General features: G+C 39.8%; 1 protein-coding gene and 1 long non-coding RNA gene across 4 annotated transcripts in view; both read right to left on the reverse strand.

Annotated features, from left to right (window-relative positions):
• Nucleotides 1-1,005, reverse strand: part of LOC127375973 (uncharacterized) — a 47,674-nt gene extending 46,669 nt beyond the window's left edge. The window contains exon 1 of the long non-coding RNA XR_007887475.1: nt 866-1,005. This is a non-coding gene — a long non-coding RNA (uncharacterized LOC127375973). The remainder of the gene's footprint in view (nt 1-865) is intronic.
• An 11,908-nt stretch (nt 1,006-12,913) lies between these two features.
• Nucleotides 12,914-25,856, reverse strand: part of LOC127375927 (endophilin-B2) — a 36,867-nt gene continuing 23,924 nt past the window's right edge. For all 3 annotated transcript variants that reach the window (XM_051422358.1, XM_051422355.1, XM_051422357.1), the window contains 3 exons: nt 25,229-25,329; nt 22,223-22,424; nt 12,914-15,797 (listed from right to left, as the gene is read on the reverse strand). In XM_051422358.1, the coding sequence (XP_051278318.1) occupies nt 15,690-15,797; nt 22,223-22,424; nt 25,229-25,329 (411 nt within the window). In that variant the 3' untranslated portion in view covers nt 12,914-15,689. The remainder of the gene's footprint in view (nt 15,798-22,222; nt 22,425-25,228; nt 25,330-25,856) is intronic.

Raw genomic sequence — 25,856 nt, forward strand, 5'->3', positions numbered from 1 at the left:
GGAGGCATCCCCAGCAACGGTAGCAGTGTTTTTGTGATTGGTGACACGTATTCCTCTATGCGGAATTTATTTTTGCAAAACTATTGAGACAGTTCTCTTAAGACAATGAACATTTTTATACAGATCTAACGATCAACTATTTTTTCTTTAAAGATTATTCTATTGGAATTTTATTTACCTTTATTTGTTCATTGTGTCCCAGAGGGTTATCTGATCATGTGGCTATTGGTCACAGTTTTTCTGATTGCTTACACACTGAAAATGAATGCTTTGTAGACCAAAGTGTCAAAATATTAATTAATTTTATATTTAATTAATCTTTATTAAAATATTTTTTGTCATTTTTGCTTTCACTATATCCTGACATGAGACAGTGAAAACGCCTGGTTTGTCTGGCTCGTTCTAGTGCTCCTAATGGCATTGGGCTTGGTTTGTTTCATTCCCAGGGCATCAAATACACATACATACTTTGGGACATGAGACTCAACAGTCAACTATCAACTGGCACCTCTCCAGCTGCCAGTCAGAACTCCATACTGTGTCTAGCACGGACCACACTATGGAGTGCTGACTGGTAGCTGGAGAGGTGCCAGTTTCACTTCCTGTGCACTGCCGAGGTGCCCTTTAGCAGGGCACCTTACCCCTAACTGCTCTGGGATCACAGCTACGTGGCAGCCCATTACTCCACCATCTCTCTACATTTGCTGTATATAAGCCCTGTGTGTTGTATTTGATTCAATTTTATTTGTATAGTGCCAATTCATAACAGAAGTTATCTCAGGACACTTTTCAAATAGAGCAGGTCTAGACCGAACTCTTTATAACATTATTTACAGAGACCCAACAGTACCACCATGAGCAAGACCTTGGCGACAAGGGCAAGGAAAAACTGCCTGTTAAAAGGCAGAAACCTAGGACAGATCCTCCGGCTCTAGGTGGGTGGTCGTCTGTCTCGACCAGTTGGGGTGAGAGAGAGAGAGAGAGACAGAGAGAGAGAGAGGGAGAGAGAGAAGTACAGTACACTAAAAGTGACATGATAAATGTAGCGCTGATGTATACTATATGTAGGAGTTAGGTGAGACCATCTACTGTAGTAGCACACAACACAATAGTTTAAATAACAGGATAAACATCATAAGAAGATGCTGAGGCTCATGACACACATCAAGACTTTTATTTTATTTATTATAAGTAAATATAAATCAAAGACAAAAACTGCTTCAACTGTATGTGCCTTCACAATTTTATTAAGTTTTTTTTTTAATCAACTGGACACTGCAGTCTGTCCTCCACTCTTCTTCGTGAGTGAAGTTCTGCCAAATATTGGTTTGGATTGGATTACATTTTTGTTTTGATGTGCAGCTTTGGCTTTATGTTTGGCCTTGCAGTCTTGTTGGCTAATTAATCTTCTGACAGGAGGCAAGGTTCTTACAGCAGCAGGTTTTCTTCAACGATTGCTCTGTATTTTGCTGAATTCACCTCTGCAGAACAGTATCAACATTCAACATTTTCTTGATGTGGGCTTTTAAAGCTATGACAATAATGATTGTCCTTTCACAGCAGCCAAAGGGGAAGAAGCATGGCTTTGTTATACGGAAGCCAAAAATGTCATGTCTCATGACTTAGACATGTGAGACTGTGGTTAAACTTCAGTGACTTATTAGCTCTGCACCTTCTTACCAAACACTTGGCGTCACAGGACCTGGATAGGATAGCTACAGATATACAGCAGTGTTTGGTCACGAGTTCTCATCAACATCACACTTTATGTCCTCCTTATGTTCCCCCATACCCATTTATTGAAATAAAATGCTCAGTGTTGTATGGCCCAATTATGTAACAGTTTTCTATATTTCTATGTTTTATGTTAATTAAGTGTGCAAAATGGAGTGTAAATACACTGAGAGAAAATTCACAAAGAATGGATTGTGGCCACTGACAACACCACAGGGGCAGATCTAGAGTGGTGACATGACATGTCAATGAAAAAATACACATATTTGGAAAAATGTCAGAAGGTTTGGAAATAAAACAATGACAATTGATTTCTAATGCCACTTATAGATATTTCTTTTCAAAGCTTTACTAATGTGCCATATCATTTAGCACTTTTCCGAGCAAATATTGACATATGTGATCGTTTGTGATTAAATAAGCGGATATTTTTGACACCACTTAAAGTCTTCATACCACCCTCTGTACACCCCATGTACACTCCCCTCCAAAAGTACTGGAACAGTGAGACTAATTATTTTATTTTTGCTGTAGACTGAAATTTGGGTTTGACATCAAAAGATGACCATGAGGCAAGAGATCAACATTTCAGCTTTTATTTCCAGGTATTTACATCTGGATCTGATACACAACTTAGAAGATAGCACGTCTTGTTTAAACCCATCCATTTTTCATGTAAGCAAAAGAATTGGAACATGTGATTGACAGGTATGTTTTGTTTCCCAGGTGCGTCCTATTACATTGATTATTCAAACAATAAATAGCACTGAATGTCTATGCTCAGTTTCAGATTTGGGTTTTGCCTGTGCAGACTGCATTGATAGTTAGAGGTGTAACCAACATGAAAACCAAAGAGCTGTCTATGGGTGAAAAACAAGCAATTGTGAAGCTGAGAAAAGATGGAAATCAATCAGAGCCATTACACAAACATTGGCCATAGCCAGTACAACCATTTGGAATGTCCTAAAGAAGAAAGAAACCACTGGTGTACTAAGTAACAGACATTGACCGGTAGACCAAGGAAAACAGCAGCAGTTGACGACAGAAACATTGAGAGAGCTGTAAAGAAAGACCCTAAAACAACTGTTATTGACATCAGCAAGAACCTCCAGAGGGCAGGAGTGAAGGTATCACAATCCACTGTTCGCAGAAGACTTCATGAACAAAAGTACAGAGGCTACACCTGAAGATGCTCATTAGAAAGAAGAAAAGGAAGGCCAGGCTGGAATTTGCCAAAAAGTACGAGATGAGACGAGCCTCAAAGTTTTATGGACTGATGAGACAAAGATTAACCTTTACCATAGTGATGGAAAGGTTAAAGTTTGAAGAAAGAAAGGATCTGCTCGTGATCCCAAACATACAATCTCATCTGTGAAACACAATGGAGGTAATGTCATGGCTTGGGCTTGCATGGCTTCTTCTGGGACGGGCTCATTAATCTGCATTGATGATGTAACTCATGATGGCAGCAGCAAAATGAACTCTGAAGTCTACAGAAACATTGTGTCTGCCAATTTAAAGAAAGATGCAGCCAAACTGATTAGGAGGTCCTTCATCATGCAGCAAGATGACCCAAAACACACTGCCAAAACTGGTTTTAGACTAGCCAAGTCAATCTCCAGACCTAAACCCTATAGAGCATGCATTTTACCTGCTAAAGAGGAGACTGAAGGGAGTAACCCCCCCCCCCAAAAAAAAAACAAACAACAACTGAAAGAGGCCTGGAAAGCCTGGAAAAGCATCACAAAAGAAGAACGCAAAAGTTTGCAGATGTCAGTGGGTCAAAGGCTTGATGCAGTTATTGCAAGCAAAGGATTTGCAACTAAATATTAAGGCTTATTCACTTTAATCTATTTTAAGTCTCTGTTCCAATACTTTTGCTCACCTAAAAGAGTGGTGTTCCATAACAAATAATGCTATTTTCTAAGTTGTGTAAAAGCTGAAATGTTGATCTCTTGTCTCATGTTCATCTTTTGATGTCAAACCCCAAACCCAATTATTACTTCGGCTGGCTACAAACACTGCTGTCAAGACAGTATTTGCTTGACAGCACAGCTGTTATCCTTCCTTACTTTGCGAGTGCTTTGTGAATTACACTGTTTCTTATTTGTGCAGGTTTAGCGGCTTCAAAAGCTGCGCAATCCTTTTGTGAATTTGCCCCTTATGGTGGTAATTGAGTTTAAATGAGAAAAACAAGTCATGAACCTTCCATAGTGGAATGCATTTTGCATGAAACCAATAATGAAACCCTGTAATATCCCCAAACCAGACTGAAAGTATGGTAGGAAGTAGCACGTACAGGACACTACCCCAAGCCCAAAGATCAAAGAGAGAGATGGACAGAAGACAGGTGGAGACAGACTTTAAGTACAGTGGGTACGGAAAGTATTCAGACCCCTTTAAATTTTTCACTCTTTGTTTCATTGCAGCCATTTGCTAAAATCAAAAAAGTTCATTTTATTTCTCATTAATGTACACTCAGCACCCCATCTTGACAGAAAAAAAGACAGAAATGTAGAAATTTTTGCAAATTTATTAAAAAAGAAACTGAAATATCACATGGTCATAAGTATTCAGACCCTTTGCTCAGTATTGAGTAGAAGCACCCTTTTGAGCTACTACAGCCATGAGTCTTCTTGGGAATGATGCCCCAAGTTTTTCACACCTGGATTTGGGGATCCTCTGCCATTCTTCCTTGCAGATCCTTTCCAGTTCTGTCAGGTAAGATGGTGAATGTTGGTGGACAGCCATTTTCAGATCTCTCCAGAGATGCTCAATTGGGTTTAGGTCAGGGCTCTGGCTGGGCCAGTCAAGAATGGTCACAGAGTTGTTCCGAAGCCACTCCTTTGTTATTTTAGCTGTGTGCTTAGGCTCATTGTCTTGTTGGAAGGTGAACCTTCGGCCCAGTCTGAGGTCCTGAGCACTCTGGAAGAGGTTTTCTTCCAGGATATCTCTGTACTTGGCCGCATTCATCTTTCCTTCAATTGCAACCAGTCGTCCTGTCCCTGCAGCTGAAAAACATCCCCATAGCCTGATGCTGCCACCACCATGTTTCACTGTTGGGATTGTATTGGGCAGGTGATGAGCAGTGCCTGGTTTTCTCCACACATACCGCTTAGAATTAATGCCAAAAAGTTCAATCTTGGTCTCATCAGACCAGAGAATCTTATTTCTCATAGTCTGGGAGTCCTTCATGTGTTTTTTGGCAAACTCTATGCAGGCTTTCATATGTCTTGCACTGAGGAGAGGCTTCCGTCGGGCCACTCTGCCATAAAGCCCCGACTGGTACAGGGCTGCAGTAATAGTTGACTTTGTGGAACTTTCTCCCATCTCCCTACTGCATCTCTGGAGCTCAGCCACAGTGATCTTTGGGTTCTTCTTTACCTCTCTCACCAAGGCTCTTCTCCCACGATTGCTCAGTTTGGCTGGACGGCCAGGTCTAGGAAGAGTTCTGGTCGTCCCAAACTTCTTCCATTTAAGGATTATGGAGGCCACTGTGCTCTTAGGAACCTTGAGTGCTGCAGAAATTCTTTTGTAACCTTGGCCAGATCTGTGCCTTGCCACAATTCTGTCTCTGAGCTCCTTGGGCAGTTCCTTCGACCTCATGATTCTCATTTGCTCTGACATGCACTGTGAGCTGTAAGGTCTTATATAGACAGGTGTGTGCCTTTCCTAATCAAGTCCAATCAGTTTAATTAAACACAGCTGGACTCCAATGAAGGAGCAGGACCATCTCAAGGAGGATCAGAAGAAATGGACAGCATGTGAGTTAAATATGAGTGTCACAGCAAAGGGTCTGAATACTTATGACCATGTGATATTTCAGTTTTCCTTTTTTAATAAATTTGCATTTATACATTTCTGTTTTTTTTTCTGTCAAGATGGGGTGCTGAGTGTACATTAATGAGAAATAAAATGAACTTTTTTGATTTTAGCAAATGGCTGCAATGAAACAAAGAGTGAAAATTTTAAAGGGGTCTGAATACTTTCCGTACCCACTGTATGTGTCATTGTGTGGGGGTAGGTGGAGGGAGCAGAGGAAGAATGGGAGAGAGCAAAAGAGATTTATGGGAGGGGTGAATCTTAATCTTTAAAAACTACATTTCCTCTGTCGGCATACTTGACCTTTGCCAGTGCAGGATGTGCGCATGTTGTGTCGGTGTCGGATGTTAAGGCCACTTCAGCAATAATGGGCATTTATTGTTCACTCTGTCAGAGCATGAAACTGCGGTCAACCCACGCTTCCTCTGCATCACCCATCAGGAGTGATGCAATACTTGACAGGCTATCTCGGTTACTGTAAATCCTACAGAATAATGACTAATCTTTTAACCACATTAATAGGTGTTATTTTGACAACTAAACCACATCTATCCATGTCCTGTCACAGGTTATAGCAATCATAGTCCTATAGTGTGTGTTTATACTGACCAATTTTCTATACAATTTAAATTGTGACTAGCTGTGACTTTTACCTTACTGTGAAAGAAACCAGTGTGGTTTCTTGAAACTAATGCCCCAAAGTAATCAAAAAGTGTTTTTAATGGACAGCTGGCAAGAGGCATAGAGGAAGTAAGCAGCTGTTTCAGATCTTGCAGCCACCAATTTGATAAGATGTAAAGTAAATTAGAATTTGTTTTCATTTTAATACCTTATAGATACAGTACATTAACTGCAGCTGATGCCCTATACGTTGTTACATTGCAAACATAACTGTTGAAGACAAAAAAAAAAAAAAAAAGGTGAAATAAATGTCCATGTGTGTTTTTGTTTAGGGCCCCAATTAACCCTTCCTAAATCCCACCTTTTTTTTTAACCTCAGTCAACTTTCTCCCTTCCTGTAGATGTAGATATAGATATGCTATGTGCTATCATCAATCAATAAATACATGATAAATAATCAATAAATGATAAGGGCACTGTTACAACAAAATAAAACAGGAAGCATGAATAAGTAATCAAACATAACTTAAAATACATCAAAGATTTGACAGGCACTCCAAATAGGCCTATATTTTTAAAAAAGGTTGTTGTACATGCATGAATAGTGTTTAAAAAAAGAAAAATCAGTATCAGTTGATACATTCGTTGTAGTCTAGAGTTTTAAAAGCCTTGGTGAAAGTTGCTGGAGATGAAAAGATCAAGATGAAGATATTTGTTCTTATCTTTTATTTGTTGGTTAAGTGATACATTTGTCACAGGACCATAAACATGAACAAGTTGTCCTTCCTCAGACTTGCATTGGCAGTAGTTTGGCGTGTCTCCTAACCCAGGTATAAACAGTCTTGAGGGAGTCCAGGAGAAGTGATGCATAACCACCTATATCCCTTGACATCCTGTCCCAACCCTTATTATTTAATGTCAGGTTCAGATTCTGTTCCCATGTTTTGAGCTGATAAGGCTCTGAATCATCATAGAGTAATAAACAGATCCTTTCCCATAGTTCAGAGTACTTATCTAATGTAATCTAAGGACTCCACCACTTTGGGAGCTGGTGTCCTTGATCCAAAGATCTGAGATAGCACGTGGCAAAGTAGCAGATATCTGAAGAACTGAGAATACTAAATCAACACATTACAAATTAGTATTTCTTTTTAAAAGTAGGATAAAGGGAACTATATTTCAATTTCATTCTCCAACCTTGCGTTGTAAATGACAATAAAACTGAATTTCAATATACTAGTGTGATCTTTTGCTATGGGAGGAGCTACAACCCCACCTTGTCAGTATGAATTTGAAATGTTGTTTAACCAGTTTGCTTGGATTTTGGAAGTTACACATCTATCTGCATTTAAGACATTTATTTTCATGTCGTTTTAAAGCTGCATGCTTTCACTTCTTTTATTTGCCCCTGACATTATTCCATGTTACATCTGATTGTGATGGGAAGGGAATTTGATCATATTGGCTTGTTACGCCACATTAGGCCATATGAAATGAATTAGTGAAGTTGAAATCTTTTCATCTTAGCCTCCCAGACATTTTGACATTGGTGAGGCAGCTTTTAGTTTTCATGATCCCATTTCCTGTAAAACTTGCCAGATTGCATTAGACATGTTCCAGCATGAACACTGTTCATTTTCTCCTGTGCATTTGATTAATTTTCATTGTTGTGCTTGTGTTTAAACCACATACACAGTGGCGTGCACAGACTTTTTGATGGGCAGGGGCGGAAAGAAACAAAAGGGCACATATAGCGCGTCCTCACCACTGTAGAGGGCACTTTAGACACGTTTTATATGTTATACAATTAGGCACATTATAGAGCCTTAAAACAGACTAACTCGACAGACTACTCAGGTTAGTTTGCTGTTAGGATCAGCATCCACGAGAACTGTGTGGATTTCAACGTTGGACAGTGAAGAACACAGCGACATGGATGTAAGAAGGAAATAAATCCATTTCCTGTATTCTAGTGCATTTTAACACCATATTATCACCAGATAATCCAAACTGCTTCTGTGAGATATAGTTCTGGCTCAATATAGATCAACAAAGGGCCCAACATAAATAGCCTACTCAATAGCATTAGCCTACTAACAAGACTTTCTGTCCTTAACTTTCAAGCTGAAGTTTAAAAGGCATTTTCAAGAAATCATTTTTTAAAATGATCCCAGATGCTTAGCCCGGTGGGGAGTCAACTTAAACCTGGTGGAAACCCTGATATGCAACGCTAACCCAACTTTTAACTTTACTGGCTAGCTTTGAAAAGCTATTCCCACAAGACGTAGTGAGGTAGCTCCTCCTTAAACATGCAATAGGCATCTACCTAATAATAGGACTTAGAAGAGGGCAGTTGAGTGTTTTTTCCACTCAAGAGGGCAATTTAGTGTATTTTGCCTTCCAATAGGACACTTTAGCACCGTTTTGGCTCCCAAGAGAGCACTTGAGGTAGGGTTGCCATTTCCTTCACATCAAAAAGGAGGACACTTTGCATACAGGGGACATGCAAGCAGATATTTGTTTGGTATGGTCCGGTTTTAAATTTTAATGTTTTTCCACCAGATTACATAAAGGTGCATACACATACCACATAGCTAATAATAAATATACAAGATACAGCTCATGACAACGTGCCCTTCCAATTCAGATTACATAGGACTAATAAACATCATACAGAAACTGTTCTTAATGTTTTTATCTGGATAGATAAAGGGTTAAAAAAAATGCAGCACCTTCTGTTTCAGATGTATAGGCTTTGAGCATTTTCAGAATTTCAGTCCAACAACCGACATTAGCTAACTTTACCATCTCTGTCACTGAGAGCTTGATTGACAGCCTGGTACAATCAACACATGGCTCATTTGAATATTAAAATTAGCCATGTGTTGATAGTCACATGAAAATGTCACCAATGAAATTACTTATTTTGACACACATTTTTAGCCAATAAGTATTAAACTAACGAGGTAATGTGTCAAAAGGCGGACCTTTTTAGTTATTTTATCAAAAGGAGGACAAATGAGTGTCAGGCTTAAGGCTGCCTGCAGCTGGACAGGGCATTTAAAAGCCGGACAAATGGCCACCCTAACTTGAGGGCAGTTTAGCACACGTTTTGGCTCCCAAGAGGACACTTTAGCACGCGTTTTTCAACAATTGGGCCAGGCCCATGTGCACGCCACTGCACATACATATAGATGGACGACATGACAGCTCTCCAAAAATCTGCCAAATCATCTCAATCACTCTCTGGTGGCTGACTGCAGTATATATCCATGTTAACAGATGGAGATGTTAAAATCAAAATACATGTAAAATAAATTAGATTTTTCACATCATGATTAACAGCTGAGCTTTGTCTTTTATATGTCAATGGTTTGAATTGCATTTAAGACATTTTGCATTTTCTCTGAAGCATATTGCATCTCCCCTGGAATAAAATGTCCTGTTATATAAATAAAGGTTTCCTTGCTTGTTTGTTGCTTTCCTGGTAAGTTAACTTCTCCCATCCCTACCATCTCTCTGATTGTTTTAAAAATAAATAATTACCTCACATGTTGGAGTAGGACATACCAGTTTCCACCACCACAAAAAATACTTTTACTAATGCAATGAAACCCATGTTTTGAGTACAACCAGTAACATCAGTGTATACAGCACCATAGATTAACATGGAATTCTTATCACTGATCCTGATCACTAGGTTTCACTTGCCGCCTACAGCTTTTTAAAGTTCAGCTCCACTATTTCAGGTATGTACTCTGACACTATATGTAAACCAGGAAACTAACGATGACAATGTTTCTCATGCTCAAAAGCAGCATGCCAGGATTAGAACATCGAAAGCCAGTCGATCCCATCATACCAACACTGACACCAGTACCCAAACATAGAGAGTTTCTGTCCTGTGGGTGATGGAATGAAGTTGATCTTCTCTGATATTGTGACTTTACTTTCTGTTCCGCCTGTGCTTCCTATGCAGAAACACCAACACCCACAGTTGTCTTGGAACTGATTGTGTGTGGAGACAGGAATGCTTTTTGTATTGAATTCCTTTCATGTCCACTTCCCTGCACAGCAGTAACAGCAACAGACAGTTAATGTACTGAAATATTTGGACCAAAACTAAGACAGTTGGATATCTGAGAAATTATGTCATCAGGCTTATTTTAGATGAACTCCAGACATGTATTAAGACATGTATACAAAAAGTATAATTTCCACATTAAAATCCTAAAAAAGGAGGCTGGCTCCAAAAGTGAGTCTCCATAAGGCCAGTCCCATATTAAAATGCCCAACTTTACAGCAGAAATAAACATATTTACAGCCTGGCACAAAAAACTCTTTTGGTCTCTATAGCTAATTTCCCCGTTCACGACAACTGTACGGGGGTTGAATTTTTATATAACTCACCAATTGAAATTATATTAAGGCTTAAAGTTCCAGTTCTATTCTATTCACCTTATATATGCTTCCCTTTGGTAGCATTATTAGGAATCACTCCATTAACTTTCACTGTTATGCAGATGATACCCAGTTATATCCATCGATCAAGCCTGATGAAATTAATTAGCTAAAGTACAAGCACATTCAGGACATAAAAACCTGGATGACCTGCAAATTTCTGATGTTAAACTCAGTCAAAACTGAAGTTCTTGTACTTGACCCCAAACAACTAGAGTTATCTTTGATCGGGATATGTCCTTCAACTCCCACATAAAGCAAACCTGCCTTTTTTAATTTACGTAACATTGCAAAAGTCCGACAGACAGTTAAAAAACTAGTCCATGCATTTGTTACTTCGGACTGTTGCCATCTCCGAGCCGACCGGACTGACTTTCACAACGGCTCTTCAGAAACCAGACTTCACAGAGACTACGTCCATTTTTAATTATACAGTCTACGGCTGCTGACAGAGAAAAGCGGGGCACTCACATAAGAATGTCACACTATCAGAACATTAGATATTTTTGAATTTATGAGCGATTCTTTGCAGGCACAAACAGCTGCATGCCTAAGTGGCCAAAGTCATTCTGTTCATGGACCCCAGTCTACAGAAATATTTCAACCACTAGGGGAAAATAACACCACATGAAAAAAACTGCATGGGATTAGCATAAAGTGGGCATGTCTGTAAAGGTGAGACTTGTGTATACCCATAGAACCCGTCTCCATTCAGATATATTGAGGTCAGAGGTCAAGGGATCCCTTTAAAAAGGGCCATCACAAATTTTCCATAGACAAAATGTAGCCTAACATTGGAGCGTTATTTAGCCCCCGTCCCAAAATGCTAGCATAAGATGGTTACAATGGATGCATTAGGTCAGCTAGTTTCATATGATACCAGTATCTTCACTCTAGCTCTAGCTCCACCACAACTTCTAAAACAGTGTGGAGTGGAAAAGGTATAAAGGCCTACTGTGTATATTTTAAGTTTAGTTTTCTGCCACCCCTTAAAATCAAGAAGGCCATGCAACCCCCCATGAAGCTTTGGCGACCCTTCATGGTGGTCTACGTCATGATATTTATATTAAAAAAAGAGTTGTTGCTAAAGGGTGAAAACCAAATGGGAGGGACACTGGAGAGAGTTCTTCTCCCAGCAGGCCTGGGAGCACGTGGGGCTCCCCACAAAAGAGGAAGTTACCCTTGCTGAATCACACACTGAAGTGCCATTAATGTTTTTAGCACGTGTGTCTGTGAAGGTCCGTGAGTATTTACAGTAACTCACTCATCTTTCAAGACAGGGAGGGGAATTAAAAAAAAATTGCTGACACTTTCACCTTCTGATACAGTATTTGGAACTCTTGCACTGATCATCCATGTGACATTGCAGCTCTGTGGCTGCTCAGTGCTAGCTGTGGATACGTAACTGGGCAAGGAAAATGTGTGAAGATCTACTTCTGCCTCTGCAAATATGATATGAATAAGTTATAGACATTTATAGACCTATGATGGGTCAGATTACTTTTGAATGTAGTCAGGGACAGGATACAAATTATATGGCAGTTTTTGTGATAAGTAACATAATGCATCGGATTACAAAAAAGTATGTAATCTAATCTGAATACCTTCGGAACACATTGAAAACAGTCATGGGACATTTCATAATTATCTTGGCCAAAATAATTGCATTACACGATATTACAATAATTAGCCTCCTGCCATGGTGACAGGATTAGATCAGATCAGGAAATTAATCAAACCGTGTGAGATTATTCACGATAATCCTGATTCACCACAATAAATGTATGTTTTTTATTGCAATAATGACGTATATAAACAGATGCAGCCACAAAACTCGGAGTTCTACAAATATTCTTTTTGTTCTTTAAAATCTGAAAACATTTTCAATGCAAAAAAAACCAAACCCATTTACAGTTGGTCAAATCAGATAACAGAGAATGTCTTCTGTCATTATTAATTCATTTTTCCATGTTGAAAACCATTGTTGTTGGTGTTGTTTTTGTTAGATGTCCACTGGCAATGCCACCAGTCACCCACCAAGCACACTTCACTTTAAGGTTCAGTTTCTTTGTAATGGAACAATGACTGTAAAGTCCTGACAACAATATTGAGTAATATAGATGGAAAGAATGAATAGTTTCATGTTGCATTTGGTAACCATTTAGAGGAACTGCACATTAAAGACACTTCTGCATTGGCTTCAGCCTTTGGTTGTGGTGACTTTTCAGACGGCTTCCAATGACAAGAGTAGCTGCGGAAATGAAAAGAAGTGAAATAAATCTGACTTTTTATTAAATCCCATACATTTCAGTCATTCAGCATGATTAGGAAACAGGCAATACACAGTTTGACAAAATAATAATACAAGATGAAGTATAACAGAATCACAGCAGCGTAAGTTAAAAACCTTTTTGGAAAAGAAAAAAGTGCATGCATGTACACGTACTGGATGTGAGGGAGCTCTCGTTTTTTGAGCGAACATTTAAGGTGCTCCAGATCTCACACAAATAGACCTAGCTACATCATATACTCGAATACACGTGCACATGTTCAGCAGGACACGCTACTAGCTGTAGCACATGCAGTACTAAGACTGGGGACACTTTTAAGTATTGACAAATAAAACGGCAACGGGCGGGAACGTTGTCAATTCAAAGGACACCCAAGGGCAAACAAACGTCACACAAACATGTGATTAGAATGAGTTACAGTCTTGCATGCTGTACATCAAGTCTCTGGATGCTTTTTGAAGAGCACATTGTCTGGTTTGCAGAAGATGGCCTTAGGAATTAATTCCCATTATCTTAAGGCAGTTAGGATGGGAGTGTTTATTTATCATATTGTCCAATGGGACATTTTCAGTGCTGTGGAAAGGCATGGGAGGCAAAAAAAAATATGACATGACTCAATCTGTTGCTAGTAATGTTCACTCCAACTGTCCACAACTTGTACTTCTTTAAGTCTTATTGTTGCTTAAAATAACACAGGAATTACATTCATTTCACTTAGGAGTTAAGGCAAATCTGCTTCCGAAGAGTTAAGGATGATAAAACATCCATGAAAAACTTTATTAGTGTTTTATTGTTCTCCAGTGTAAGCAGTTTGTCATGTTTCATGCTCAAGATAAAACTAAGGATGCACCGATACCAATAACAGTATCAGAACCAATACTGTGCTCATGTACTCGTAACTGACCTTACGACCTTACGTAGACCTTACGTTGAAGATGGTTAAAAGATAAAAGTCACATATATAGTCACATCTTAACATTGCTAATGTTAGCAAGATGCTAGGTAATTAGCAAGCTAATCTACATTAATTGTTAGCTAGCTTGTTATATCTGAGGGCTAATGTTAATTGAAGAATATTAGCTAGCAGTCGTCAAAATGTAAAACATAGACTAGCCAGTACAGGAAAGGAAAAAGTTGAGGTTCCAAAAGGGGCGGGGCTTAGGAAGGATGAATAGTAATCATAAAACCACCCCAATACCACTTTATGGCAGCGTGATGTTACGTAACCTCGTTAGCTGAGCAGGTAGGGGGAGGAGAAGCAATGTAAGCAGCAGTTTGGAGATATTTTAAGCAACTTTTACAACATTAGCAACATTTAATTTGTTACAGTCAGAAAGTAAGAAACATCTGATGAAAATAAAACATGTTCTCAAAATCTTTGTTAGAACTGTAATGATATTATTATATCGGTACGTGGCAAGGACCCAAATATAAGTACTTGTACTTTGGTCTGAAAAAAGTGGTATCAGTGCATTCCTGCTCCACATTCAAGAACACACAAAGAAAGTCATTTCTGTTCATGTCATATAGGAAGAAAGTGGAAGAACAGTCACATCTTTCATTTTTATTAATGTGTCTAAAATTAACTTGGTGTGGATGGTTTCCCATGTCTGTGGCTGGAAATTACAGGAAATGGGAACATAAAACCCAACAGAATGACCCGCCTGTCATTGTGTGGTTCACAAGCATCCGTTGGCTGTTGCCCATGTTTGTTTGAACTTCTTCTTTAATGAGAAGTGACTGCCATACACAGATAAACTTAAAGCTGCTATAGGTCAATTTTATAAAAATAACTTTTTGTCATATTTTCTGTAACTGTCACTAGGTTCCTCTGGCTCCTCCTAGTACTTGAAGGGAAAGACAGTCGTTTGTGGAGTCTCATTCCCAGGTTGTAAAATAATGACGCTTTAGGTTGGCAGCTTGCTCACAGTTAACTGTTAACTGTGTTTTTTCACAGATTATCCATCTCATGTACTACTGTCAGGATATAGTGAACGTTATGACGAAGAGTTATTTCATATAAGTTACCTACTGCAGCTTTAAGGACTTTACTAAAGGATAAGAGGGACATCCCCCTTTTAAGCAGGACAATTGAGGATGCATTGTTATTGCATGTTTGTTTTACCGCTGCCCTCTGAGGAAAAGCTTAACAATCAGAGACAGATCAGCCAAACCTTATACTTCTAAGCTCGATAACATAGATAACACAAAATATTTCTGGACGTCATGATGGATTCATGTTTTGGAGGCAACACAACTCTAGAATTTGTCCAGCAATGAATTTATGAACAGAGGGGGCTTTAAGAGACAAGAAACCTTTTTTTTTAAATAAAATAACAAACATAATTTAATGGAAATCTCTCTGAAGACTTGTGTCAACTTCATCCGGCCACTGAAAGGTCTACCAGAGCCTTTGGGATGCACAACAATAAATAGAAACAAACACATCCTCACCAAAAAGGAATCTTAAAGGAATGTTGACCATCCCCCATAGGGTTTTCCCGGCACTCACTGTAACAATGTCTCCATTATCACTGCTGTCAGTGTCATGTGAATATACTTGCTCTGAGAAGCACACTCATGAGTGTGTGTGTTGAACTTAACACGAATGCTTACTGTGGAGGATTGAAGGTTACAGGTTGGTGAGAAATGAATTTGAGTGATTTAAATATCCTCATGGCTTCAGTAGTATGCACGCAGTGTGTGTGTGTGTGTGTAAGTGTGTGTGTGTGTGTGTGTGTGTGTGTGTGTGAGTGTTCTTTAGCTGAGCAGCTCCAGGTATGTGACAGGCACTTTTCCTTTCTGGTTTCCTCTCTCTCCAATCAGCCAATCAGAGTCCATTCCCGGCACTGTGTAAACTGTAATGAGCTGTAACACAGAGCACACAGACACTTGTAAGCCCATTATTCAAAATGTAGAGCTAGAGCAAAAGTTAGCAGTGGTTAAAGAGGATTTAAAACAAAACTATATCATTAAAAACACAACTAGGAAAAGGAGAACTTGACAAAAACTAGACTACGGCCTCTCATTCCATGGCACAGTTTCAGTAATGTCTTGGTGGTAACGAGACTGAAAAGTGGCGTGTGTGTGTGTAGGTGTGTGTGTGTGTGTGTGTTACACACAGTAACAACACAATGAAGTAACAACCTAGACATATAAAAAAAGCAATATAAAATGCAATATAAAATTAAAGCTGCAAGCAGCGTTGGGCGGGACCTCGCACTCCACGCAACTCGGGGCGTGCTGCGGCCGCGTCGCGTGCCATCGTTACACGTGCGGACCAAAACATGAAATTTCACGTAAATCAGCTCTAAATCGCCACGCAGTGCTTACTTCCTGTTGCTGGTAGGTGGCACTATCACTATGTCTTAATATTGTCATGTAGACAAGTTCAAGGCGGGACTGTTATAACACACATGAAGTTTCATTGAGATTGGACCACGTATGCTGAAGTTATGAGGACGTGTTCAGGGCGAGACTGTTACAGAATATATGAAGTTTATTGGAGATTGGACATTGCACACTGAAGTTATGAGTGCTGTTTTATGGCGAATCGGCTGAATTCGACAAATCGTCACTGGCACGGTCATTTCACGTAACTCAGCTCAAAATCGCCATGCAGCATTTACTTCCTATTGCCAGTAGGTGGCGCTATCACTATGTCTGAATATTGTCATGTACAAGTGTTCAGTGCGGGACTGTTATCAAGCATTTGAAGTGTGGAGCCGATTGGACAATGTACACTCAAGTTATAGCGAATTCGTGTTTTGTGGCGGTCCATCAAAATTTCCCGCCACCCCACTGACATGCCCCCTCACCACAGTCAACACATATCATCAACAATGTGTTTTGCATTTTATAGTAAATTTCAGCTGGATCTGATCATCCTGCGAGGAGTAGAACATGAAAGTATAAAACACAATACATCCTGTTACCAGTATGTGGCGCTATCACTATGTCTGAATATTGTCATGTAGATGTGTTCAGGGTGGGACTGTTATCAAACATGTGAAGTTTCATTGAGATTGGATCATGTACGCTGAAGTTATGAGGACATGTTCAGGGTGGGACTGTACATTGAAGATGAGTACTATCTGTTTGATGGCCAATCGGTGGAATTTGACACGTCGTCACAGGCACACGGTTAAACATACAGTCACAAATAGCACAACTTTTGATAAACAATGTGTGTAGATTGAAGTGATCGAATTTGAAGTCAATCTGATAAAATCTGTAGGAGGAGTTAGTTAAAACAGAAGCCCTTAAATGCCGGAAATGGCATCACAGTCTGACATTTGATTCAACCTGGCCAACTTTGAGGGCATGCCACGGACACGCCCTTTAATGTACATGCACAAATAGCACAACTTTTAATCAGCACCATTTTTTGACTGTACGGACCAATTTTGAAGCAGATCCGATACATTCCCTAGGAGGAGTTCGTTCAAATACAATGCGAAAAATCACAGAAAATGACCAAAAAAATCAAAATGGCTGACTTTGATGCCACGCCATGGACACGCCCTTTAATGTACATGCACAAATAGCACAACTTTTAATCAGCCCCATTTTCTGATTGTACTGACCAATTTTGAAATAGATCTGATAAATTCCCTAGGAGGAGTTCGTTCAAATACAAGGAGAAAAATTCACCGAAAATGCGCACGGAATTCACTATGGCCAATTTTGAGGGGACACCACGGACACGCCCTTCAACTTACATGCACAAATAGCACAACTTTTAATCAGAACCATTTTTTGACTGTACTTACAAATTTGGAAGCAGATCTGATAAATTCCCTAGGAGGAGTTCGTTCAAATACAACGCGAAAAGTTCGCCGAAAGTGAAAATGAAAATGGCCGACTTCCTGTGGGGTTTCGGGTATGGGTCCAGGAGGCTTTTTTGTACGTCCAGGCACGTTACACGTGCCTACCGAGTTTCGTACATATTGGTGAAACGTGGCGCCGGGGCTGCTGTTTTTTTATCCTGTAGGGGGCGCTACAAACACAACAAACACGATTTTTGGTATGTGAGCTTCAGGCACCACTCTACACGAGCCCTGTGAATTTCATATTCATAACTATTACGGTCTCCGCACAGTGATTTATCATGCCAAAAGAGCGCCACCTAGTGGCGTATTTTTTTTTGTCCTTTTTAGGTGAGCCTCAGGGAGCCATGGGGAAGCATCGTACCAAGTTTCATCTTAATCACACATACCGTTTTAGAGATATAAACTTCTTCATTTTAAAGAGCGCCACCTTGTGGCAATGGCCTGAAATTGTGCACGATGCTTAAGGAAGACATGTGGAACTATGGACCCAAGCTTGGTGTCAATCGGACATACCAATGTGGAGAAATGGTCCACTTCCTTTTTTGACGAAAAATGTACAGGAAGTGTTAATTTTATAGCGTGCTTGTTTTTTAAAATTTCAAAAATGTTTGAATTACTTTTGTTGCCAGGGCGGTCCCCAGGTGCTAGGTGAAAAACTTCGTACGAATCGGACAAAGTGTGTAGGAGGACCACAAAAAAATAGTTTAAGGACATTTCGCGCTCTAACGAAAAAGAATTATAGGTGGAAGTGGGCGGGGCCTAGATGGGGAGATTCAGCTCCATTCACCGAACGCGTGGATACAAGGTTTTTGAATGTGCGACCAACTATGCAGAAGTTATTAGCCTAAACGCATTTTTTATGATAGTAGCGCCACCTAGTGGCGGACCCGAAAGCAACGCATGTAATATCCCCATTTTCACCAGGCCTGACAACTTTGCCAAATAAAATTGACTTTTCGTATATGTTCAGGGGGGCAAAAACGCAGTCAAAGGGGGCTAAAAATAATAATAATAGGTAAGAAGAAGAAATCGAGCAAAAACAATAGGGACCTCCAGCGGTCGCTGGCTCGGTCCCTAAAAATGTATAAAATGTGTAAATAATTAGTATAATTGTAGTGCAAAGTAAAAATATAAAGTGCAGTGAACAGATAAAACATATAAGGTGCTTGGAGACTGTATTGTTATGACCAGAGTTTTAGCTGTTATTGTACAGTGTGATGGCATATGGCAGGAAAGATTTCCTGTATCTGTCCCTTCGACAGCGGAGCTGGAGCAGCCTGTGAGAGAAGGTGCTCCGCTGTCCGACCACTGTGTGATGGAGAGGGTGCTGATCAGAGAGAGAGAGGGAATGACACACAGCACCTGATCAGACTCGAACCCATGGCCACTGCAGCAAGGACTTTTAAACTTTAAAGTATTGCTTTAGGCTAGTATCCGGGTTCCCACTCTTTCGCAGGTTTTCCTTGACAATAGAGGACAGTTGTGTAATCAAGTGTTACTGTAACTGATCTTATTGATACCAACCTCAGTGTTCACTCTCTTACAGAATCCATTTACTGCTAATGCTAACTCGGCATATTCAACTGCTGCTGCTTCACATTTAAAGTGCTCAGCTGGCAAAATGCCTTTATTGTGAAGCAGTCACAGGAAATGGTGTGTGTTTGTTGAGGCTGGGTTTGTGGTGCTGTTGAACTGTATTGCATTATACATAGAGGTGTTTCTGTTCAGGTTTATGCCTCCAGAAGACCAGTATATATACATATACACATACACACTGATCAGCAATAACATTATGAGAACCTGGGCACCCTGCGGTCAGAATGTTCTGCAGCCCCATACCAACAGACTGCTCTGCACTGTGTGTTCTGACCCCTTTCTATCAGAACCAGCATTAACTGTTTCAGCACTTTGAGCTACAGTAGCTCGTCTGTTGGATCGGACCACACAGGCCAGCCTTCACTCCCCACGTGCGTCAATGAGCCTTGGCCCCCCCATGACCCTGTCTCTGGTTCTTTTCCTTCCTTGGAGCTCTTTTGATAGGTACTGCACACTGCAGACCGGGAACCCCCCACAAGAGCTGCAGGTTTGGAGATGCTCTGACCCAGTCGTCCAGCCATCACAATGTGGCCCTTGTCAAAGTCTCTCAAATCCTTGCATCCTTACGCTGCCCATATATTTGTATGTGTGTGTGTATATTGTGATGGCCCAAGCCACACAGGGTAGCAGCCAGCAATGAGGTCTGTCCTGGTGGAAGAAAGGCGTGGCCAAGGGTGGAGGATGGTTATATCCTGTGGCCTACCAATCAAGCTGTACCATGTGCTGCCATGTTGGAGGGGGATTTTGGGTTTAGTTTGTTTTACTTGTAGTAGTTGTAGCTGGCGTCCATTTTGTTTTCCCCTTGTGGGTAAATTGGTTTGGCCAAGCCACTATATATGTTCCCTTGTGTCTCATTCAGGGAGGACAGTTTGTTTTGAGTATAGTTATATTTTGTTGACCTCTTTTATAGGCCTAAGATGTTAAATTCTTGGTTTCTATTGTTTGGTATTTTTGGGTAAATAAAGAACCCCTATTTTTCAACAAACTCCTGGTTTCCTCATTGCTTGACTGTTTGGTCCCTGACAATATATATATATATATATATATATATATATATATATATATATATATATATACTGGTCATCTGGAGGCATGATATATAGTCTCTGGTGGTCTTTAGTTTATGGTTCAGTCATTATTCTTATTAACAACGTACTCCTCCTATCTGTTACTCTGGCTTTGTATTTGAGTCATAATCAGTGCAACTTCTGCTTTCATTTCATTTCTTAGGATTCCCACTAGCTTTCAATTTCCCTGTTCAGAAAAAAAAACAGCACTCTTGACACATGACTTCGATCCATCTGCCTGAGAGATGTTGCAACCAATGCAGAGCTGACATAAAGCTCAGTTGCAATGTCAGCAGCAATAGGATTCAATAGCATTTTAGCAAATTTAAATCCACAATCAAATTAACTTATCCAATCTGAATCCTTTATAATAACTTATTGAATCTTAAAAGGGTTAACTTTTCAACATTTGCAAGTAACAGTTTTTACTGAAAATGAAATGAACAGCATCATATATGAAATGTATCTGACACATTCAATAGCTTCTTTGCAGTCATGTGATTTTGATGACACGTAAAATTCAGATGGAGGGCAGGAAGTGAAAAGCAGAATGGATTAGTGGTCTACTTAGATGTGTTTTTCAGCTGATATTTAGAGAGTAGGGAGACTGATGGCCGATATACAATGCTGATACCTAAACAAAGAAAAGTCATGTATAAATCCATTATTCCATGCACAAACCAATCTAATAAGTATAAGTATATTATTGTAGCCACATATATACACACACACACACATACACATACACACCACACGTCCCCCTTGTGAGATGGAGGAAAGTGCTGTGCTCATTGAAACTACATTATAGAGAAAGGTAAAAACACCTCAACAGCACAACATACCATATGTTGGATGTGATTCTTTGTTATGGAAAGGAGCGATTTCAACTGAATTTAAAGACTTGTTCTGACGTTAAGTCTACTGCTGCTACGTTCGGTTTGTTTTTTTGTGTTATTGTGTGACTTTGGTCCAAACTAACTATATAACCCAATATATATATATATGTATGTCTTGCTGCCGCGCTGCCCACAGACATACTTGCAAGCCGTTTTTTCTTGGAATTTTACCCCTTATGAGTAACAACTTTCGAAACTTGTGGTTTCTCGGTCTGATTGATATAGGCAAACCCAAATGACACTAAACAGGCATTTTGAGAGTTTGTGATAGTGCTTCCAATGTAGAAAATCACCTGCCTTTCATCTGTAGTTCTTTGTCTTTATTCAACAGGACCACTGAAGATAGACAAGAAAATGTCCCCCCCCCCCCATGTGCAGTCTGTTTCACAGGAATGCAGTGATGTGCAAACAAGCTGTTAATATCTGTAGTTGAGAGACGTCTCTTGTTATTTATTGGCCAACATATACAGATATATTGGTGTAGCTCTTATCTAGAGTCACTACTCTATTTGTCCCTGTTGTCCACTGTCAGTGGTTACAGAGTGATGTAGCTGCAGAGAGCACACTAAAATGAACAGACAAACTTTAATTTTTAAATGTTAATCAGCTACAGCTGATCCAGTCTGATGTTTGCCATCATGAGAAGCTGCTACCTGTATGTATTCTATTGCTCTTTGCTGATAAAAGGGTGAGAGGAGATTCGTTAGGGTCGGAGAGGTGGGCCATCAAGTAAAGACAGACTCCACTATCATCAGAAATAACATCAGAAATAAAAAAATGTACCTTGAGGAGAAAGGGCAGACACATTCCAACGAGTGAGGTTTTTGTTTAGAGAGATTTCTACCCAGTGGTCAACAGTCATTATTTGTCCTGCTAGTTGCAGGTAGAGAATGCAACCTCACCTCATCAGCTAAAAGGGAGAGCTCACTGGAGTCAGCAGCATCGTAATCGTAAAGGACTTTGGCCTTGCGGGTTCCTGTAGCTGGTGCCTGGACTTCCTCAATCTTCAGTGTGTCTGTCTCCACAGGGCTGCTGATGCCTTCTGATGCAGAGCCAGCAGTGGCCACGGAGGGGTTGGAGTTAAGTGCAAATGCATTGGGAAGCCTGAGGGACAGCAGACACATGCAGTGATCAGAACATATGTATACAATAACATATACGAAAATAACACAAAAAACAGCAAAAACAGAATAAGCACACAACTGGAAACTGAGAATACTTCCAGGACATCTACAGTGGAACAGATGACACTGTCATGTATTTAACAAAACTGGTTCCAAGGACACAGTACTGGAAACATTATATTTGGATAGATAGATACATTTGGATGGTTAAAGGTTGGTTAAGTTGAGGCACAGGAGGACTCTGCAGCAGCTGTTTGGTCATTGGTATTCAGCTACACAGCATCAGTGATATTGGTGAGGTGCCTGTGCAGAGCCCAAAGGATCCTAAAAGACAGTACCCACCTCAGCGACAGTCTGCTCACCCTGCTACTATCTGGGAAGAGGTACAGAAGACTTAAATACACTTTCTTCCCTCAGGCTGTGAGACTATTAAACTCTTCCTCAACAACCCATACAAATTAGTAATTTCCCATTCCTGTCCCTAATGCATTCACAATAAACTTTAAAGTCTGGCCAGAAAACTACAGTCAACACATTAAGGGCCCTGTTTTAACTGCAGTGACAAGTCTCCAAGTGCACTTGCTGTTTGGCTGTTATGTATGTGCAGCAGCACAATGTGTAAAAGCTGCAGTGGAATACAGATCAGAGGGTGCTGGGATTAATATATACACACACCACTGGTCGCAGCACACAAACAGGACCACAGTTTTACAGTTAATTAGCAAAATGCAGATAGATATGAGTAATAAAAAAATGTTTGGTTGAACTTTTTCAACCTTAATACTACTCTGTCTTACTTTGTGAATTGTCCCATCATGTTGTAAAATATGATTAAGCAGTGTTTGCACCATAAGGCATTCAACAAAGGCATAAAACACAGAAAAAACTGCAAAAAAGTTTTGAAGCAGGTCCTGACACATGGTATTGAGGAGTGCATGTGATTCAATAAAGGTAGACACACTGGACATAACAGCACTGCGCTCTGACTTCTAAAAACCATAGAGGTTGAATGAACAAAAACTTTTCACATATTATGAAGAAGCTGTGGACAGACAGTAGAATAATCACTCATACTCATTTACAGATAAATGCAGACCGACGTTTCTGTAATAAAACAAATGCCAATTTAACTGCATAGTGGTTGGAGAATGTTTAATTAAATTAGTCTATTTATATTTTAAGCATTATTCTGTTATTTCTGCATATGGAGTGCAAGTATTTTGTTTTTAGTGCCAGCAGATTCTTGGTTCTGAGATGTCTACTCTCAGCATACAGTTTGAACCCCAATTTCCACCAAAATACCAACAAACTCTTTGCACTGCGTCAATTCAATGAACCTGTTTCGTCCCGTCGCTGCACCATGCACTGGGGACCCAAATACCACACAGGTTGTCCGCTGCAATGAAAATAGGGCCCTTTAGATAGAAAAGCCAACAAGGAAAATAACCTGATCCCATTTGGTCATTTATATTTAATATGTATTTGGGAAACCAGGCAAGTTGTTGGACAGATCACTCACACAAGAGACAAACAAGAAGGAGAGCCATACTCACACGTCCTCATTAAAACTGAGGGCATAAGACAGTGGAAATTATTTGACATGATTTAACTCAAAACAACAAGACCGGACAGGCATCCATACGACCTGACTGGTACTGAGGACAAATCCAAGTTGTTGTTTTTTTATCATCTTGTACTTATAACAATAAATGTATCTCCGAAGTCGGGGGCATTTCATATACAACCATCAGCCATAAGATTGTTAGCACTAACTGTTGAAGTGAATAACACTGATTATCTGGTTATCATGGCTCCTGTCAGTGGGTGGGATATATGAGACAGCAAGTGAACATTTTGTCCTCAAAGTTGATGTGTTAGAAGCAGGAAAAATGGACAGCGTGAGGATTTGAGAGACTTTGACAAGGGCCAAACTGTGATGGCTCAACGACTGGGTCAGAGCATCTCCAAACCTGCAGCTCTTGTGGATGTTATAGCTGATATGCTCTATATGCCGCGTAATATCAGGATGTAGATCAACACTGACATTAACTAAAACTACAGTCCATCATCAGGCATACTAATCATCAAGAACTGATTAATTAAAAGCTAATAAATTACAATTAGGCAACAGATGCCCGCTGCAGACTGTGTGAACTCAAGCACCTTACCAAGTTACCATTTCAGTCCAATAGAAAAACATTCAAGGTGTGCCTGCACCATGGCTCTGATTAGGGTTGTACACCCTGCTCATTGTTGCTTTTTATATTATTAATATCAATATATTCACATTTTTAATGGTGATTAATCAATCATTGAGTAATATTAACATCCTTAAAGCTGCAATAGGTAACTGTTATAAAAACAACTTTTGCTGAAACCTTCACTATATCCAGTAGTACATGAGACAGATAATCTGTGAAAAGGTTTCTCTGGCTCCTCCTTGTGTTCCTAAAGGTATTTGCAAGAATATACCGGGCCTGAATAAAAACAACCAATCAGAGCCAAGAAAGATGGAATGACACTTTGGGCTGGTGGCTTGAAGATAGTTGATTGTTGAGTCTCATTCCCAGGGCATCAGATACCGACACTGGGAATGAGACTCAACAATCAACTATCTCTCTCTTGTCTTATATACTACTGTCAGGATATAGTGAAATATATGTACTTGTACTGTAATACTGTCATTTTCGCTGCGTGCTGTGTGAAGATGAATGGATAACCCTATAAACCCGGTGAAACTTGTGTGAGTCACACAACAGATGTTATCTCCCATCAGATTCTCACCTTCCCAGCTCCTTCTGTAGTTCTTGCATGTGAAAGTGACACCGCTTATAGTAAGCTGCTTGGGCCTCCACAAACTCATGCAGGCAGCGCAAGTGGTTTACCTGCAGGTAAAAAACAACACAGCCTTTTTGAAGAAACACAAGAGTTTAACATCATCTCCAGGGAGAAGTACTCAGATCCTTTACTTAAATGTACTACAAGGTGTTTTTAACAGGTTATGAAAGAGTGTCAATTTAATACTGATGCTTCTATATGACATATACTACTACATAAACAAAGACCACCGAGATTGGCTATTGGCTTGGATTTGTATATCCTTATTCTTAATGCCTGCCACTGGGTTGGTCAACTGATGTAGTCATGTGTAAGTAGCCTATTACTGTTGTAGCAGGAGATTTTGTGAACTGGACAATGTGTGTAACAATATAACTATAGTGTGTAAATCATTTTAGGATATAAATATGACTGTGACAGTTTCTTATTTTCTAAGTGCATAAAAAACACATTTTTAAAGAGGCTTTTTTCCTTTGTCTCTCACAGCCGCAAGTAATTTTTATAAAAATATATTTTTTTGGTCATATCTGCTGAAAGAATCCACCAGGCCTGAACAAAATCAACCAATCAAAGC

The sequence above is a fragment of the Dicentrarchus labrax genome, unplaced genomic scaffold, assembly GCF_905237075.1.
Source record: "Dicentrarchus labrax unplaced genomic scaffold, dlabrax2021, whole genome shotgun sequence".
NCBI classification, from domain to species: Eukaryota; Metazoa; Chordata; class Actinopteri; family Moronidae; genus Dicentrarchus; species Dicentrarchus labrax.